This window comes from Natator depressus, chromosome 16 (genome assembly GCF_965152275.1).
Source record: "Natator depressus isolate rNatDep1 chromosome 16, rNatDep2.hap1, whole genome shotgun sequence".
Taxonomy (NCBI): domain Eukaryota; kingdom Metazoa; phylum Chordata; order Testudines; family Cheloniidae; genus Natator; species Natator depressus.
Genome location: NC_134249.1, coordinates 24586848 through 24607495, shown reverse-complemented (window position 1 = coordinate 24607495; position 20648 = coordinate 24586848). Strand labels below are relative to the sequence as shown.

The window sequence follows — 20648 nt, the reverse complement described above, 5'->3', positions numbered from 1 at the left end:
CCACCTCTCTCGGCCTGGCCGCCCGCTTCGCCAGGCTGCCAGCCCGGGAACGACTCTGTGCAGGGCCGGGGCGCGGCCGCCCCGCCGAGACGCTCGGGGCCAGGAGGGCGAGAGCAGGGACAGTGCCGTTCAGCCCTCGAGGCTTGGAGGGGAGCATGCTCAGTGCAAGCGGAATCCGGGGAGAACGTAGCAGCCAAACTAGCAAACTCCGAGCGTGCCTCTGGTCCCAGCAATTTTGAGAGACTCAGCTCAGCCCCAGTTTGCTTCCTCTATAACCCCAGGAGCAGCCACTAACTTTCAAGTTCCCGCTCCCAAGAATAAAGGTGCAGAAATTTTTCCTCAAGCCAGAGGGTTTTTGTTTGTTTGTTTTTTTTAATAGGGGTAAAACATTTTTCCCTTCTCTTGCCAAAAATGCCATGGAACCTTTAAATGACCATAAAGGGTTTCACTTGACGCCACAAACTTAATGAGCATAAGCTCACCAGGAGCTGATACAGATGTACACAAGGAAAACCAGAAATGTTTAAGCAAATATGTTTATTTTATATTGGTCATACACAATTTGAGTGGATTTCAGATACAAAAATTCATGTACAATAATTCACAACTGATGAATGTAGTCACATTCTGAGAGAACATTTACCAATGTGAAAATATCAACACACTAACAGCAAAAAAACCCACACTTTTCATATTGTCATTCAATGCAACAAACATTGTTACAGTATTTCGTTCCCTTGGTGCTGTATCAGCTCTGTGCAGAATCACAGTGTTAAATTGGAAAGTCGGTTTAGTGGAATAAGTCTTCCCAGCAGCAGCAAGCAAAAGGATGGCACATACACATACTACGCTTTTGAGGAACAAGTCGCCACTGGCTATTAGGCAGTCCTAAACCCACTATTGCCATCTTGCTGGGGTATTTGCCATTGAAACCCACATAATCTCTCTCACAGTTTTGCACAAACTACAGCATGAAATATCATCAATATCAACAGACTAAAGCTGGGAAGAGATTTATCAGATGGGATGAAACAAATGAGAAAACTTCCATGGTTGAAATATTATGGTGTAAGCAATTCAGATGCATTAAACACAGACAACAGCTTATAAGTATTGCACAAAACAGACATCAGGTTTCAACATCAACCATGTGAACCGTTGTTTATGTGTAATATTATCTTGGTAGCACTTTGCAGAAAAATGTCCTTTCTAACATTGTGAAACTAAAATGACCTCAGATTCCCTCAGCACCAGGAAGGTCTCTCACTGCACCAGTCAGACCAGGACTATTTTCTCTTTAGTATTTTCTTTTTTTAAACCTCAAGTCATAACAGACTGATAAACTGGCAACAAGACACATGGTTATGTAACAAAGGGAAACAGAGGCTTTGTGAACCATTACAGAGGTTTGTCACCCAACAGCATCATCACATGCACTACAGACTAGCTGCACTTGGAACAGGATACGTACATGTAAAACTCTTGTGCTTCCATCTCTTCAGAAGAGAGCGCCTATTAGAAATACAACGGTATATTCCCTACAAATGGCATCACAGTTCAACAACATTTTAGTTACATACAAGCATTGGCCACAGTTTATTAAAATTCCTTTCATACCACTAAGGCGGCAAGTTATGACCTCCAAACAATACATGTTAAAAAACAAGCATGTTACTTTCTAACAACAATACAAGGCTATAAAAAAGTTACATAAATCATTTGTCTCCATGGGAAAAAAAATGTCAGATACTAAGTGCAGACATGCTTGTTCCACACATGGCTGATTTCAGCGTTCATTAGGATTGTAATATACAGAGTAAATGTATACTCACTTGAATTACAGTAGGGATTCCATCTGGCTAAGATGGCATTATTGAGTCCAAATATATCATGATCTACATATTCATATCCCTTCTTGACGTAAAACGCTGCTGCTGCTGTCTGATTAAAAGCTCGGCTTGTATCTTGTAAACTACAGTGGATCATCCCATTTAAGTTGGGTGGTTTAGGCATTTTAGTTGCATGCAGTTTCCATTTATGGAAATTTAAATATGCCTTCCACCTGGATTATCCAAACATCTCCTTATGACTCTGTTCTCTTAAAGTTGTCTAGTCACCACAAATATGAGAGACTAAGGTTTGTGTATAGCTAAACCAAGAGAAAAATCTGGAGAGCCACTGGTTCATCAAAGGCCAGCTGGCAGAAGCAAAAGCATGCAAGAAATCTGCTTGCAAAATGGCACTGAAAGAGGCTTAGAACTGATAATGGAAGCAATAAGCAGGCCTTGGTGTTATTTAATTCTAATTACTAATAAGAATTAAGGTGGAAACTGAATTTTTTTTAAATGAAGTAACTTCAATTCTCACTTTAATCTTAGAAGCTCTAACTTCTTCCTGAAATGTCCAGTGGTCATATATATGTCATAATATCTAATATATATATGTCATAATATATTCCTTTCCTCCCAAAGACAATAGAATATTTTCTGGAATTACATTGCTTTGGTGAGTTACAGATACCTTGCAAGAAAAGTCCATTTGCTCCAAAAAATTTCTCTCTTTATATATTTTTAAGTAAAATAGGTTTTTGTTTTTTGTTTACCAAAATAGGATATACAGGCACCTGGCTGTAAAATAATTTTGAACCAATTCAATATAAAATTACTTTTAACAATAAATATTCTGATTCCCAGACAAGGCAGAAAGCTCCCATTTTGTGCATGGATGGGCTGCCTGAGGTGGAGTTCATCTTTCTGAATTTCCATCCCCATTTTCCTTGTACTATTTGCTGATCCTAGGGGAGGGGCAGGAGAAGGTAGTGGCACCTTGTGCTTTTTTAGAAGTACTGCTAGGCAATGCCATGCTCCAGCAAATCAGCTGAGCGCTGCTACTGAGAAGTGGTAGTAACAGAGTCCCGGGGGTTCCTTCTTGTAAGCAAATATCAGGGAACACAGTCTGAAGAGAAAATGCAAAACAGAGTTTCTGCAGCTTCAGCTTGTATGGCAGGCTTTGTTAGCCCTGCAGGAATACGTGCAGAGGAATGACCTCTGAATAAGATCTGAAAACTGCTTCAGTATCTGAACTGAACAAGTAAGCAGTATTTGAAGTCTGTGGCTCAAGTCTCAAAAGCAGGAGGTGAAGTTGGGATCTAAGAGCAATGCACCTACAGGAAGACAATTGATTGGCAGAAAGACTGAGAAGGAATGGAAATTCATTCCTTCAATCTTCTGAAAGACCACTCTATAATTCAGAAATCCTCAACTCTCTTCATCCAGGGTGGAGGGGACTGGGGGGGCGAGTTACAAAACAACAAGGCAGGGTCTTTTTAAGATGAAGGGTCTGAAGAGCAATGGCAATACAGGGGCCCCATTATGACGATCCTCCAATCCTCCACACAGCATCCTCAAACACAGACCCAGACTGTACCACAGTCCAGTTACACTAAGTTTGATGGCATGGTCTGTACTAGACTTTTCCCATAGGATTACCATGGTTCTTATTGGTGCAGCTCTACCAGTTGTAGCATTGGAGAGAGCCCTGGTATGGATCAATTGTAATGTTTTAACTGCTATGTTGCCTAGTCCTGCCAGCCAACTCTATATTAAGGCTTCTAGTATACCACCGCTACCACTACTGAGTTATAATGGTGAGAAAGTCTAGGGTAGACAAAGCCTGTTTAAGAAATGTATTAAGACAGAAGGGCTATTCAGAGAGGTCACAGGTTTTTAACTTCCAGGAAGGAGTTTGGTTCAAAGGTTTATGTACAAGTCTGGATATGGTTCTGATGCTAATGAAAGGATAAAGGAATCAAGCCTTTTCCATGAAGCCTTTTCCACTCTCCAATATCTGCAACATTGTATGGAATTTGGGCTTCTATGTATGCGCCCTCACAATACAAAGAGCAGCCATAGATTCACACACAGGTATTAGCATCTCCTCCCATCCTCACAGGGTCAGTTTTTACAGAGCTGCTAAAATTTTAAGATCTCCAAAGATTAACAAGGGCCCCTGCTGAAGCCTGAATTCCCATTCCTATATGCTCCATTTGACTCTTAGGAGAGAAATATCCTCATTTTCTCTCCCTGAAAAGGTTTCCTAGTAGCCATTACTTCAGCACTATTTGCCAAACATTATTTTAAATCCATCAGGACAAAAACTGTGAGACTTCTCCAGAATTCATTCCAGAGTCCAACTCAATTTTTCACAGGTGTTCATGCACCTTCATTTCTGTCAGAGTCTAATCCACAAGCAGCAAAGTGGTGGCACCTTTTTATACTTGGAGAGGGGTTAGAAATGACTGAATTCATAAGAAGCTTCACAGCCCTGTTTGTTGCTGTTAATCTGAGACACCTAGGAAAAAAAAGGCAACAATAGTAACCTTGGCCAGATGTTTTAAAGCCCAGATAGCAGAGGAGTACAAGGCAAGAGGGTTGCCACCAATAGAGGTAAATTACACCATACCCACTATGTTATCATAGGCAGAACGTAGGAGCTGTGGCAGAAGAAATCTGCAAAGCAGGCACTTAGTCAAGTTTGCATATTTTCCTCTAAACATTATAGGCTCAGCTTGCTGTCTTCATAGGACCTTTCCTGCACTTGGAAGGCAAGTTCTCTCCACTGCTGTAAGCAAGTGAAACACCCGTGTTTGTTTTTTTAAAAAAGGTCTGACAAGAGCGGGTCCATTACTTCTCCCCTGCCTCTCTCATAACTGTGATCCTCCCAGATCAATCTTTCTTTCACTACTATTCACTTCCTAGCAGTGAGGATTTCTGAACATGAAATGAACAGGAGAACATTTTTCTGTTATGTACAAGCACGCTGTATGTACACAGAGGTATCCACAACCATATTCACATGCCTATGCATACAGTAGGTATACACATGTTGAGGACAACTCAGACTTTAAGGTCAGAAGGTACCATCATATCCATGTAGTTTGATCTCCTGCACATTACATACCACAGAACTTCACCCACCCACCTACTCCTGTAATAGACCGCTTAGTCCCTGGCTGAGTTACTGAAGTCCAAGTAACAGAGAATCCACCATTTACAATGGATGAGTTAAAGCAAGTTTGAATGGGACAAACTGTTGGAACAAGATAAATGAAGTTCACTCTTTGAAAATCCCTGTTGTCAAGTTTGATTAATAGCAAGTATTCTGAACAAGAACAACCAGATATGATAGAATAGCCAAGAAGAGAATAAGAGACTCCTTTAAAAAGTGCATCTCTGACTTTTTAGATTCAGGCAGAGTGGATGACATGTTTCGATTTTGACTTAAAGTTCTCATTGTTTTCAGATTCTAAACCAGCCTCTCCTACCAGTCCTCTCTGCATGTGCCTGTCTGACTGGACCTACTGCAAACTCCAGCTAATGGGGAGGCAGGAGCAAATAGATCACTTGGTCCTGTAGACATAGAAGTCACACAGATGCACCAGAAGCAGAGAGACTCTTCTTCTTCATCCAAGCTGAGCAGAAGAAAAGCATCAGGGCTTCCCCATCAGCTCACAAACCACATTCCACAAGGGTTCACCAGGACACAAAGAGGGCATGCTAATGGAATCCTTTCTTCCAAGCTCACGTACACATGCTATTCCCAGCTGCAGGGAAGTGAAATGGAACCGCAACAGTCAAAGCTAAACATGGGATTTCATTACAATCACAGTGCAGTGACTTGGGACTGAGCTTCTAGCTTATTTAATGTTGAAGTGCAGGAGGGGGAAGGTAACACGGATGCTGTGTTCTCTCCCTTTATGCTGCGACTACAAAGATTTCCATATTCCTACATGGCTTCCCCTACGTGTCTGCATACAAAGGATGCTCCATGAAAGTTATGACAAAAGAAAAACTAAACATTAATGCAAACACTCCATTGTGTGATTGGGACCTCATGCCCATGGGAAAGGACAAATCAGCCTCAAGCTTCACATTTCCTGGATTCTGTTGGTTCACGTCACAAAATTACTATAATTTCAGTGTGAATTGGAATATTTACATTTGTAAAAGAAAGCCCCCTGCTCACTGGATGAGGCCTGCTGCACCTAGTTTTAGCCCCAAATTATTTTATTTACCAAACATAAGCCCCTGAAAATAGAGGATTACAATGTAATGCAATCACAAACTTAACTACAGCATCTTGAATAATGCTTCTAAAACACCCTCATGGAATGCAATCCAATTGGCGTGCGTACGTGTGTATATATAATATTTATATATACATTTATTATCTCAAGACCTTCCTATATACAAATATCTATACATATTTACAAGCACACCCAACAGGTAGGTGGGTGTGTACTGTACATAAACACACAAACACTGAGTATATACATATTTATTTTAAAATAAACTCAATCTCAGCTAAAGAAGGGTGACGGAAGAACCACAGCTCCACAGAAAAGAACTGCATCATCAACTAGAGGTCTGCTCAAAGAAATTCTCCTCATAACGTTCCATTGATTTCTAGTGCCCATGGGAGTGAAGGACTTGGCTATAGCCCAGCCCAGTGCCAGCAAGTGCTATGGAAGCTCCATGCCTGCCACCTACTCTGTAACACTCACTGCTGTTCTGACTGGACTCCCCTACAGCAGTGCTGATGGGCACCAATCCTGACCTGTAACACCCTCAGCCCCTGGCTATTCCAAACAAGAAGATGGTCACATCACTGTGTGATTCTGTGAAGAGGCCCACTGAAGTAGGCACCAAGGTAAGGAAGCTACCAAAAACTCATTTTAAAAATTGAAACATTGGACTAGACCTCAAAATTAAAGGGCTACTCAGACTCCTCCCCATTTTCCAGCATTGGAACAATGAACGCAGAACAAAACAGCTTTCATGTAACAGCTTAAAACATTCCCACAGTGATACCATATGCTAAATTCTGTAAGGACACAACAGAGTCCAGCATGGTGTCCTTGCTCTATTACAGGTTTCGGCATTACAGTACAGGGAGCACTCCACGGGACTTCACTTCACACAGCAATACAGCCATGCAGAACAAAAAGCCAAAAGGCAGCCTTTCCAGCACCATACACCTTATATTCACACAGAAACAAGATGACCACAGTTTGCTTTGCTATCATTATTTCTAGACCTGTCATTTCAGGCCATTTGACAATCTGTTGTACAATTTCAGATACAAAAATTACAATCCGTATCTCCATAGACTTGTCTTTCACTGGATTTAAAGTAAACACCTTCTTGGTAGAATGAGTATTTTCAGTTAAAAGCCCACTATTCATTTTACAGATCTTTAAAAACCAAACACTGGAGCCTACAAAAATCAGTTATGCTTCAGTCTTGGCTTAGGGACAAGCTGGCTTTTACACTGCCAGCAACTGAAGTGGAGCCAGTCTCAAAGCTGAGTGTCTACAGGCTATTAGATTGGGTGTTTAGAACATTGGCTTCATAGAAGCCAAAATCCTTCTACTGTTCCAGTGCTTCCCTCCTCCATGCCTCCTTTCTGTCAAGGGGTGCGAGAGCTCCTGGAGCTTGTTCTGAAGCTAGGAGGGCATTGCATTGGTAGCTTTACCCTCCTACTTCTCCAGCAAACACCTTCTCTACCTTAGCTTTGAATTTCGTACAAATCATTATGTTCCTTGATGCAGACTTTATAGATCCCTGCTGGATGTTGTCTAGGTCTGGGTGGAATAACTGCGCAATTAAAGGGGCACAGCAGAAGCGGTGATACCTATAAACCAATCCCCACTAGCTGTGTTTTGGGGTTTGTTGGTGACTAGGTGCCTCGCACACCTTCCCTCTGCTCAGCTTCCCAGTGGCTCATTTGAAAAATGCTGTCAGAGCAGGACTCGGAGCAGACATGTAGGGAGTGGGGTGGAGTGACAGGCCCTCACCATGCTCCTGAAGGGCTACAGTGCTCTGTGGCAGCACTTATTAACCATTATAACATAAGAAAAAAGCCCTTCTAGGGTCACAAGGATCCCATGAAAGATCATCCCATTGTTAAAGCAGGCAACAGCACACCAGCCCCAAGAGACTTCCTGCCAGGTGTTTCTCTGTTGGGAAGGGCTGGAACTCAGTACTACTATGGGAGACTGGTTTGATTTCCAGGCAGAGACTCACCAAGGGCTGAGAATACTGCAGAAGCCACTCACTTCATTCACTCGACGAGGTAAGAAGGGAGACACCCTCCACCCCCGGTGATTAAGAAGCTCTACTGACTGACTCAAGAGGAGTTATGGACCAGCATCCTCAGCCAAAGGGGGGGGGGGGGGCTCGCTCTGACAAGACATGGAGGTGTGACAGACCTTGCTATACTGAGGAAATGGGGCCAAGTTTGTTAATTTTGTAATATATGCCACCAGCCTGCTATCTACACCCAAGCAGGCAAGAGGGGACTTGTGTTCTTGGCCAGCAGTGCTGCTCAGTAGAAGACTTAAATTACTAATTTACATGGAACACTAGATGTCAGGAGATCCCTCTGCAGCATCACTCCAAACCCACTGCTCCAACTGCCATTTGTTCTAGCACAAGTTTGTCTAATTACTCACCTAAGATTGAAAAAAATATATTTGTTATGAAGGGCTGTTTCTTTTATTGCTCTTGCTGGTTTGCATTATGTGTTTCCAGCTTTACCATTTCAAATCCAAACTCTTTGGGGATAAAATATTGGTTTTCTATTGGGTTTTTGCTTCCAATTTTTTAAAACTGTATAAAAATAAAGGATTTCCATAAAGTGGGCTAAAATTGACCAATAATATTTTTATGCTTAGGATCTAGATATGGTTGCTTTCAACCACAAAAACAAAAATAAAACTCCAGGGATTCCTTAGTTTAACATTTAAAAGATGTGAAAAGATTGGTTTATAAAATTGACCCCATACAGAATGGGGCAGCTGGGCTAATTTAAAAAAAAAGAAAAAAAGATCCCAAATTTTAAAATAAAATCAAGTAACTCCTTTTGTGGATTTTCACATTAGAAAACTGCACCATTCAAAGTCTGTGGCTAGGGAAATCCTGTTGCAGTAAGGAAGTGTTTCTTTTAATAGTCATCAATGGTGTTTTCCAGGAACACATTTCTAACATCCAGGATGGAAGCCAGCTCCAGAATGTGTTTTTGGAGGTGAGGGTTCTCCACGGTTTCATCTCGTGGCAGCTGGGGATAAGATTCAGGGTAATTTCGAGTTTCCTGCTAGATGAAGAGAAAAAGACTACAATTATTTTTATAATCTAACAGTACAGAACAAAAAGTATAAAAAGACAATTCATTAAAAAACACACACTGATCTGTTTGACAGGCCACAAAAGTGGCCAGATCTTGGCAGAAATGATGAAGTTGATCTTCACAGCCATCTGCCTTGACCCACAGGGAGTGGCCTCGTTTTCAAATTATGGCAGCTTGGTGCCTACAGGTGACTGTGGCAGCAGCAAAGCCTCATTAACCCAAGATGGCCAGGTGTGTTTAAGTGAACACATGATTAAAATAGAACAGGCCAAAGAAGAAGGAGATTTTACACATGTGCTGAATACACTGCTAATAATATTTTTATGCAATGCTCAAGCAGCAAGCAGGTAAGTTAGATCTGTGCGCCAACATCCACAGTATACTTCACAGTGGACATGTATAATCGCATAATCCTAGAGGCAACACTTCATTCCCGGCAACAGAGGAATCAGCTTTCTGCCCACTGTAATGATCTGCAGGCTTCAAGATCAGAGAAGCACAGAAGTGTAGGGCTGAAAGGGACTGCAAGAGGCCGAGTCCAGCTTCCTGCAGTGAGACAGGACCCAGTAAACCTAGATCATCCCTGGCGGGTGTCTGTCCAGCCTTTTCTTAAAAGCCTCCGGCACTGGAGATTCCACAGACTCCCCTAGAAGCCTACTCCAGAACTGAGCTACCCTTAGAGTTAGGAAGTTTTTCCTAATATTTAACCTAAATCTCCCATTACTTCTTGTCCTCCTTCAGTGCACATGGAGAACAACTAATCACATTCCTCTTTATAACAGCCCTTAACATATCTGAAGACTTATCAGCTTCCTCCCTGCATCTTTTCTCAAGGCTATACGTGCCCAGTTTTTTTTAAACCTGTCCTCAGGGGTCAGGTTTTCCAAGACTTATCATTTTTGTTGCTCTCCTCTGGACCCTCTCCAGTTTGTCCATATCTTTCCTGAAGTGTGGCGCCCTCATACTCCTCAAAAACTCCCACCCACCCACCCCACTTTGGAAATCATGAATTCTGTGATGCATTCCAATTTGAAAGCCCACCCACCACTCTTGTTTATAAACTTTCCAGGCTGTGTGCCAAGAGGTCCTCTGACTATATTTTTTGACATAGCACTCTTAGTATACACAGCTGTGTACAATTACAGTGCTATATAAATGAATATGTATGTGAATAGGCTCAATACTAGAATGTGTATTTCAGAAATGGAGGGATGTGTCCAAACTCAGATAAATTGTTTCATGCTCTACATGGAAACAGAAGACAGATGCACTATATTGTTAAAACTTGTTTTGATCATTTGTATACAAAGGCCTTTCCACCTGTAAGAATAGCTAACATTACCCGCTACATGCTTCACACATACATTAATGAATACTCATTTAAGCATGCGAGGAGTCCTTATGAGCAGTATTCATGAAGCCCACGAGCAGAAGAGCCACAGAAGTTAGATAGAAAATCCCTTTAACCCCCAGCCAAGGCAATTTTGCATGAAAATAGAATTTGTCTGGTGACTCTTTCTCAGAGGCAAAGTTCCCTGCATACCCGGAAAATTTTGTGCATCCTCATGGTGGCTGAGCAGAAGACGAATCTTGTTAGAAGTAAACGAAGAAATTCATCCCCAAAAAACTGAAGAAATGCCTGATCTGCAGAGGAAGAAGGTGACACTTAAAGAAAACTGAATTCAGAAAGGCATTTTTGAGGCAAAAGACCTTTGGGAAAACACCACATGGAATAGCTGTGTATTTCACCCACAAACTGTATTATTCTTTGGCACAGCTGAGCATTGAGAAACAGATAAGAAACCCTGCTCAAGTTGTGCCAGTAAGTTTTCTGTTGAGTGCGTGTAGGTCTTTAAGGACATACCTATGGAGCGAGAATGGGTCAGCAGCTGGGCGATATCCCGGTTGATTTTTCTAAGGTAATCTTGACACTTCTCCCACAATCCTCTGCGCATGCTTGATAATCCAGAGACAAATAGGAATGCCATTAAAGGATTGTTCAGAAAGAGGGTGAAGAGGCTACCCCGCTGAGACTGATCTAAAAGCCAATAATAAACAACAACATGATGCATTCGGTGTGTAAAACAGGAGCGCTGTCCCTGCCAGAGTAGACCCCTGGACCCCTCCATTCCTCTCCAACTGCGGCAGTAACCTGCCGTGTTTATGGAAAGATCTTCCCAGCCTTTATGATGGGGGCCAGTTCTCCTGGTGATGCACTCACTAATTCCAGTCAAGGTTCATGAGAGATATGGGCATGATGGGAGCACAGGAGACCCCACATACTTCTGAGTGGTTTAGATCTTTCCAGCTCTGTGCATGGTTTTAATACAATTAGTGTCAATCTTACAATGTAAGATGTTGTATAAGAAGATCATAACTGAACCCACCATATAACATTTCTTTCTTTTACAGTTTATCAGCATTACCAAAAACCCATAGAAACGTCTTTGGTCTGGTAAGAAGTAGGCAAGCAACACAACACTTGGATATATATGGTCCCCCACCCAAAACAGACATAATGCCCCTTTGTTTTTTCCAGTTACTCTCCAGAAACCTACTCCTTTCCTTGGGAGTGCTGCTGACTCTATTTAACAGCTTACAACAGAAAGAAGAGAAGCTAGAGAAGTCTTTTACTGTGGGAACCCCCTTTTGGTCTCTGGTCAGTGTCTTAACAGAGTTACAACAGATATTTACGGGTGCATTACTAACACTAAACAGGAACCCCACTGGAGACATTGTTTTAATAGGTAAGTTCTATTATTTAATCCGAATTCCTCTTTGTTAACAGTTTTCACTTGAACAAAAAACTTTTAATATTTTCTACTCAAAAGTTTCTAGCAAATAATAGAACTTACCTTAAAGCAATTGTGAAGTCTCCAGCTTCTCTCATGCATTCATTTGCTGAGCACCACTTCCTGTGTCTCAAACTATGTCAGCAGACTGGACTTCATGCTGGGAAGTAGCGGTAAAATTGGCAGCCCTCACAGATACACACCAGAACCATTCACAGTTATAGGTATTGGAAAGTTAATACGTATATATTCTTATTTAGCAAATATTTATTTTGCTACCTAAAGTAATGGCTGCAGTTGTTTCCGTTAAACTCTGACAAGTAGACCTCCTGACCATAGTGCAGGCCACACTGTAAACTCTGTTCTAATGGAAAAAGGCAGATGGGAATCTGACCATGGTCATCTTTAACCTAGAAACTGGCAGAAGTATTCTGGTCTCTGACTTGCCCATTCTGAAAACCCATTTTCCCATGAGATGCACTAATTGTTTTCCTTAAGAAACCCTCCAAAATCTACACTGGTGCCAGAGAAATTCTGCAGACTAGATATTGATGCAGATTCTACAGCTGGCCTTTAGAACTGCTCCTGGAATAGAGTGGGCAACATTATCTTAGTGACATTCCATTTGTAGTAAAGATTCTCTCAAATGCTAATAGAAAAAGTGAATTATGACCCCAGCACTGTCACGGCAACTTTCTGGGTCTCTGCTCCTGCAAACTGAGTTTCCTCTCTGGCACTTGGTGAAGCTGCTTGGACAGACTCCAGCTGAATCATGCCATGTTAAAGTCATTCGTCATGAACTGTCAGTAAACTCTGGGCATGCTACACCACTTCAAGCGCTGCTCACCCCCGGCTGGGGTCATCATCAAGTGAAGAGAAAGCATCAGAAGGTGATCATTTTGGAAGCTGATAAATGTTAGTTTTTTAAAATACAAGTGAAGCTGTGAGGAAAGGCAACCCCTTTGTACCTTGTAATGCTTTTGGATACGCTGTTGGAGAAAGCAAGCACACCAGTGGCTGTCCAAATAAGTTTGTGAAATTCTGTAACAGAACAGTTAAAACATCAGTTATTTTGTCTTGTTGGCTGGAACCTCAATATATGTTTAATACATACAACTAAGGAGGGGATGAGTGGGGAAGGAAGGGACACACACAATAACTGAAAGTAGGCACTAGTTTCATAGAAACTAATTGCTTTTAGGGAGTAACCCATCACCGTAATGGACTTACTTTAATAACATATTCTGTACTCCAAACATATCTGTTTGTTTTCGGGCCAAAGACCAACCTGGATTAGCCCTTTCAATTACTTTCCTTGCCATTAGTTTGGCTGTCCAATGAAGGTAAAAATATTGCTTTTTCCTAGCAGTAGGACTGTTCCCACTGGAATAGGACAGCCACAGGTAGGATGAGTATTAAAATTGGCTCCATTTAAAAACAAATGTGAACCATTAAGCAGCTGCTATGCGAAAACACTGTTTCAAGTTAATTGCTTAATCAATTTTCCTTCAATATTAGTAAAAACACACCATATTTGACAAGAATTCATCTGCAATTCAGAGCACTGCATTGTTCTACACTGACACACACAAGGAGCAGAAGATGCATTCTAGAATCTACTTCTTATAGAAAAAAAGAGGTCATGAAACATTCGTCCAGTTTAGTTACTAATCTGAGTTGTTCTTTTCCTGCTAGCCATCTTTCTAAAACTGAAGAGTTGCAATGCCTTATAAGAGAGAGATCAGGATGTCAGTATGACACCAGCGCACATATTCACACTAATGAAACAGCGGCCGGTTCAGTGCAATTCATAGTTCCCTTCAGATTACATATTATAAACCTAAAATGCACATTATCAATCTTGGGTTCAAGCCCCAAAGGATCATTTACCTACTGTAGAACCATCAGTCCCTCGGCTCAAAAAAGAAGGGAGGTCCCAATTCTGGATTCTTTCTGATTTCTGCCTAACAAGCTGATATTTAAACTCCTTGCAAAAGTACTTTAATTAAACTAACTCCTTTTAAACATGTCAAAATACTAACAGTGGCCAGGTCTAATCAAAGTAATATACATTTCCCATGCCTAGAAAAATAGTGACTAGACTAAAAGCTCTGTTCCAAGAAGAGCCCAAGTGAGATTTATGGACTAGATATTAACATTTTGGTGTCTAATGAAGAATCATCAGAAACTATTACTGTGCAGATGACTGCAAGCCAAAAAGAAACTGATACGATTGAACTATATAGCAGGGGTGGCTGAACTGAGGCTCACAAGCCATACATGGCTCTTTTACAGTTACAGTGCAGCTTGCAGACACCCCACCCCTGTTCTTCACCTCCCAGACTGGGGACGGGGGGAGGAGGGAAAGCTCTGGGCTTCTGCCCTGTGGCCGGGTGGTGGGTTCAGGAGCTTCTGCTAGAGATGACTGGTGCTGGGGGGGGGGGGGGGCCCACACAATTTAACCCCCCCCCATGCACACACACACAGCTCGAGTCATGCCCCCTCAGGCAAATCCCCCTTATCCTCAGAGGCCCCTCCCTGCAGCTCCCAGCTGTTGGCTCCATGTGGCAAGGCAGCAGCAAACCCCTGGGAGTGGCAGGGAGCGGCCGCTCCTTAGCTCCCTGGGAAGACGCAGCAGCAAAAGCAGCAACTCTCCCTGCTGTTTGCTGCTGCCTTTCCCCATGGCCACAGCTTGCCAGCTCCAACGAGCGGGGCTAGCAAACCCTGGCAAAAACATGAAGGGGAGGAGCACGGGCACATGACGAACCCCCCCCCCCCCCCCACATACACATCGCCAATAGCTTCTGCCCAGCAGGGAGGGGGGACGACTCAGGGCTTCATTAGCAGTGGGGCTGAAGCCCTGAGCCCCAGCAGGCATGCCCCAGCTCTCAAACTTCTGAAGATTGTCGTATGCATAGAGTCAGTATATTTAGCTACCCCTGCTATATAGGAACCATTTAGAACTCCAGGGGTATGTCTACACAGCCCACTAAGCTTGGGGCTTTGTGACCCAGGCCTGCAGACTCGGTGTTCCAAGTCCAGGAGTGCCTGACTGATCAGTAACACCACCCTGGAGGGTATTGCTGACTGCAGGATATCCAGCAGCTTGTGCTGCAAATCCCTGACCTCGAGGAGTGGAATCAGAAGAGCGCCAGCTACCTCTTTGTGAGGTCTGGAAATTTCCAAAGATCATCGGCCCTGGATGGTGGCAGACGCATAACTGCCTCATCTGGAGAAGAGGATGAAACAGGTGTTTGACGGTGGCTTCGTTATCTGCCCTGGCCTCCTGCTCTTCAAAAGTCTCCTCCTAGTGGCGGGCCGGTTGGGGAGGAGAGGGCTGTGCAACTCTGGCCTCCCTATGGAGGAGAGTACCGATGGTCTGGCAAACTCATCAGTAGGCACTCCAGAATATAGCCATGGGACGAGGTGAGGGGTGGGGGCGCAATACGGAAGGGGGGTGGAATACAGGGTTGGTTCTGCTACCCTTGATTAGGAGCCTGATCTTTACCTATGACTGTCTAAGAATGGGTTCCTGAAGGGATATGTTGGAGAACCCTGAACAGAAATAGAGGAGACCAACTAGAAGTCCCAGGCAATGGAGGAGCACCCACAGAAAATAATGGAGAGTCCTGCGGTACCAGAAGACAGTAGTCTGGAGATTGGGGTCTCAGCCAAATTATACCAGCTGGCTCAGCCTTCTACCATCCCTCTCAGCCCTCTGTGTAATTACTTAATTGCTTCCCATTATGTGGTATAAAATCAACTCACATGCATTTGTTCTAGATAGGCTTTTCTGCCTTCTCCAGACATAAGATATGACAATACCCCAGTTCCTCGATTCCAAATTCCGCATTCTCTAATTGGCAGAGGCCCAGATCACTGCACTTCCAACCCACCCTACAGGCTACATTCATTGGCACACAAGAGAGCTCATAGGAGATGAGGATAAAGCACTTTTGGTAGTCAGCCTGCTCCTCTGGAACTTGCCCCCAATAGAAACAGTGAAGCACAAACCTGTCTCTACTTAGAAAGAGCTACAAGATGACACTTGGTCCAGGTTTCTCCAGTGGACTAACTATGAAAACCTGCTCTCACAACTGACTAGCCAGATTCCTCCTCTGTCCCTGTGGAAAAACTGTGTGCTGCAGAGGAGCTCTTATAATGTTAATTACTCAATCTAAGCCATGCAAAGTGCACACTTGTCATGGTGATGGGCACCTACTAAAATGTTCCTAAATAAAGCAATCCCCAGCTTTGGATGGGTACAACCCAGATATAAATATCAGAGGCGTTCCTCTATCCTTTTTGCCTCCCACTCTACCCCCATAAGAGCACAATGGTCAGCTCTCTTGCTTAAGTGCCCTGCTTGAGGAGGAACCAGGTGATATTTCCACAGCATGTTGTTCAGTGTGACTATGCATGCTGCGTTGATGGAGAAGAGATACAAGAAAATGAACCTTTTCTTTTTAAGACCTATTAGCAGGTCTCCTTTTTCCTAAGACCGTGGATGCAAAAATGTTTTAAGACCAGACACCTTTCCTAGAGATAACCTCTGCTGGCTAAGGAATAAGGGACAGTGCCTACATCCCTCAGAGGGCCAGTCCAAAGTCGAGTAGAGTATTTCACAGAGGTGCTGAGTCTCTCTAAGAGCATGACATCACTTCACGGCAGGACTCCCTCCCTGTCATCACCATTTAAATTCTTCAGGAGGAGAAGGAATGACAGAGTGCACATGAGCAGAAAGCAGCTTTTGGGAGAAGTACTATGAGCAATTCATGTTACTGTCAATACGGCTAAGTAGTGCCATTTAAATGTCAAACTAGCTACTGTCCTCTCTGAAAGGATCAGAGCAGTAGCATGGAAAGAAGTCACTACACTGGCTCTGACTTTTCACACAGTTGCAGAGAACCTTTGTCTGCGCTGACATGCTCTGACTACAAAGCATTTCATCTCCACTCACAACTCACCCAGTGACATTTGCAAACAGCACTAGTTACATATTCTTACTGCAAGTCACCAAGCACACTTGCAGAGCAATAACATGGGACTTGCATTTACCGAGGGCTGGGAAACACTACCACAGCTGGGCACTCCACTATTTGCCTCTCATTGAAAACTATATACATATTTATGAATGGTGATAGATTTCCTGAAGTTCAGACATGAGGTCTTTAACACTGTTTACAAAACTATTTCAAATATTCACACTAACTTTCCTGAGTTCTCTCCAGAAAGTCACAAACAATGGAGTCCATCTAATCACCAATGTCCTACAAGTTCCTAGCAGTTAACACAATTCCAAGGAACACCAGAGTATCCACTTTTCCCCTTGCACACAAGCTGGGGGTAGAGGTTTCTCTCTGCTCTTTTCTTCTGCTGGCTGGTTCGTGAGCTTTGGCATAACAACTAATGTACTGGATAAGAAGTTAGAGGTTTGGATCACTGACCAAACACAAAGTAAAATGAGGAGCAGAACTCAGGCTGAGACAGGTGTTTGTCTTATTTACGCACAGAAATTCTACAGTCTCCACTTGGATAGGACCGAGTTATTCCTGAGTTTACAAAGCAACTTTCTTCCAAAAATATTGTTTATGACTCTTGAGAGATGCAAGCCCAAATGAGGGAATCCATGACCTCCCCCTGCAGATCCCCTGGGCAGAGAACATGTATGTCCAGAGTTGCAGGTGTACCGAGGTTCCCTAATTCTGCCCTCTCCCATACCAGGCCTACATGTTTTTTCAGAAGCTGTAATAGGAAGGGAGGAAGAACGGTCTTGTGGCTAAGGTGGAATGAAAATAAAGAGATGTGGGTTTATTTCCATCTCTGTCACCGATTTCCTTGTGGCTGTGATCAAATCATTTATCCTCCTTTCTGTAAATTGGGATAATATCTACAAGCAAAGCATCATGGTGAAACCAATTGCATTAGTGATTGCAAAATCCTTCAAGATGCTTTGACAAAAAGGCACTAGAGAAAAGCAGCGCAGTATTACAACATTTAGGTCAAAGTGTTCCCAAATTGATGATAGACTCATTTTGAATTATATGATTATTGATATGCTGAGTTTTGTTCTCTAACAGCCCTCTCTAAACAGGTGAAACAGACAATGGACACTGGAGAGAGAACAAGCATATTTGGCCACTAGACATCCCTAATGCTCCTTAGAAATACAGCTGCAAATGTCCATTTGTCTAATTGTAAATAAGTCAAGTTGTAAGAGGAAGGCATCAGGAAATGACAGTTTTGCATACCCAGCATGTTTCTGAACATTACATTCACTAATGAAATAATGTCATCCAGAGGTGATTGGTGCCTCTGGAATTAATCACACTTGCTTCCACATTACCTGAATTGTAGATTGCTAATGAGGATTTGGCATTGAATAATTCTATTATGTCTCTACAGCATTCAGTGACAGGAGTTTGTCATTTTTCTAGCACATATTATACAAGAGGAGATGCTAAATGTATATCTGATTTTTGTAGCACATTTGTCTTTTAATTCCTCATTTGTTTTTTTCTCATTCAGATTTTTTTTTTCAGATAAATGAACACACCTATTTACAAGGCAAAACTCTATTCATTGACACTTTTCTGCCATTTAAAGCAGCTCAGAGTAGGAGGGTTAGATATCTGGAGTAGAAAAGCAGATGAAGTAATCCACACCAAAAAAGAAACTATCTTTGATATATAACAAAAATAAACCTCCCACCAGTCCCAATTTTAAACTGTTTTTTTACTCCAGGAGGATTTGTTACTTTCCAATGAGCAGCCATTCATGTGCTTCTGTTCTTGTTCCTATTCAAAAGATCAGATCCTGCCCAGCATGCACAACCTTGACAGAAAAGACTAAATACAACCCGTTTATAGTTGGTTTGTTTAAACTGTAAACTACCTGTAGGCACTGTACTTTATCACACGTCTGTTTCCAAAAACCTTACCTTATACGCAACACTGTTTGAGGAGTCCACAATGATAAATAGGGGCTTTCTTGTGAAAGGGTAGAGATCACCAGGGTGAAGGCTAAAAAGAGAAAGATGAGACAATTCACACAGCACTAGAACTTTCTGTGAAGCTGTTACAGAGGTCATGCTGTCCTGCTCTGAGCGAGGAGGTTTCTCCTTAGGCACATAGCTGCCCACATCAAAGGGATAACAGTAGGATGGAACAAGAAGGCCCAGTACTCAAGTTGTAGCTCACTTTACAGGAACAACAAACAGAATATTTAAGCGGAAATTTTTTTGCAGTCACCCACAGAGTATTAGCCCCAAACTAGAGAGGATTTAAAGAGGTGATATAAAACATTAGAAATAGCTGGAAAACACAGTGGACATCCAGGATGATTTAGTATAAGTCGGGCCCGACCAAATTCATGGCCATGAAAAACATGTCACAGACTGTGAAATCTGGTCTTGTGTACTTTTACCCTATACTATACAGATTTCACAGGGGAGACAAGCATTTCTTAAATTGGGGGTCCTGACCCAAAAGGGAGTTGCAGTGGGGTTGCAACATTATTTTAGGGGGGTAGTGGTATTACCACCCTTACTTCTGCGCTGCCTTCAGGGCTGGGTGGCTTTTGGCCAGGTGCCCAGCTCTGAAGGCAGCCCCCGGCCAGCAGCAGTGCAGAAGTAAGGGTAGCAGTACTGCAACCACCCTACAATAACTTTGTGGCCCCCCCACAGCTCCTTTTTGGGTCAGAACCCCTATAATTACAACACTGAAATTTCAGATTTAAGTACCTGAAATAATGAAATTTATTATTTTTAAAACCCCAGGACCATTAAATTGACCAAAATGGACCGTGAATTTGGTAGCGTCCTAAGTATGAGGCAACAATCTTTTCTAGCCTTTCAGGAAAATAACCGGGGGGGGAGAGAATGGGAATGTTCATAGGTAGTATGCAGCAGAGGTATCAGCCAGTGTTTCACCAGTTCATAGTTATCTTACCCTCTATTAGGGGAGTGAGTCTACCTGAACCCCAAATGTCAGAAACAAAGTGAGAGCCCCTGATGTCATCAAGCCCTTAATGATTTGGGGCTACGACCCCATGGAAAAGCAGTCTGATCCTTACCCAGTTATTTCCTGGGTTGAAAATACTCAATTGGAGTCCTCATTCTGCTGCTGCCCAGGGCTCCACTACGGCCTCAGTTCAAGGGGCAGAAGAGCAGTCAGTGGTCTCCTGGCTGGGCCTGAAGGGGTGCAGGTCCTCTCCTCCCCCTTGACCAAACAGGACAGGGGGAGGGAAGGATGGATCCATTCAGTCAGCAAAGTGCTCCAATAAGAGTCCTGATCCTGTTCCTCCTGAACATCCAGGATTTGGGGAAGGAATGGGGGCTTTTTTTTTTTAAACCAAGATAGCTATGTCAGTACGAGCACTAGCATAGCTGCAGTTTACTCTGGTAAAAAATAGCTACACCACCAAAAAACTTTTCTAGTGTAGGCAAGTGTCATCTAAATGCAGGTGGAGATGATGGGCAGTTAATACAGCTCAACAAAAGTTAAGCAGCTCAGTCAGACTGACTCCTTCCGGGGTGCATTCTCTTGCCCTTGCACTCCTAGTTCAACAGACAGGAAACTCACCCATCTCTGAAGTTTTGTGACCTATGCATTTGATAAAAAAAATAAAAAATAAAAGCGCACACATTTTTTCAGAAAAGTTAAACAGGGT

The 20648-nt window shown here is 42.8% G+C and overlaps 1 protein-coding gene across 4 annotated transcripts in view; it reads right to left on the bottom strand.

Moving 5' to 3' along the window:
• Positions 1 to 552: 552 nt before the first annotated feature.
• SCAI (suppressor of cancer cell invasion) overlaps positions 553 to 20648 on the bottom strand; it is a 103844-nt gene continuing 83748 nt past the window's right edge. For all 4 annotated transcript variants that reach the window (XM_074974024.1, XM_074974025.1, XM_074974026.1 and 1 more), the window contains 5 exons: positions 18919 to 19000; positions 12947 to 13019; positions 11051 to 11224; positions 10730 to 10830; positions 553 to 9153 (listed from right to left, as the gene is read on the bottom strand). In XM_074974024.1, coding sequence (XP_074830125.1) covers positions 9004 to 9153; positions 10730 to 10830; positions 11051 to 11224; positions 12947 to 13019; positions 18919 to 19000 — 580 coding nt within the window. In that variant the 3' untranslated portion in view covers positions 553 to 9003. The remainder of the gene's footprint in view (positions 9154 to 10729; positions 10831 to 11050; positions 11225 to 12946; positions 13020 to 18918; positions 19001 to 20648) is intronic.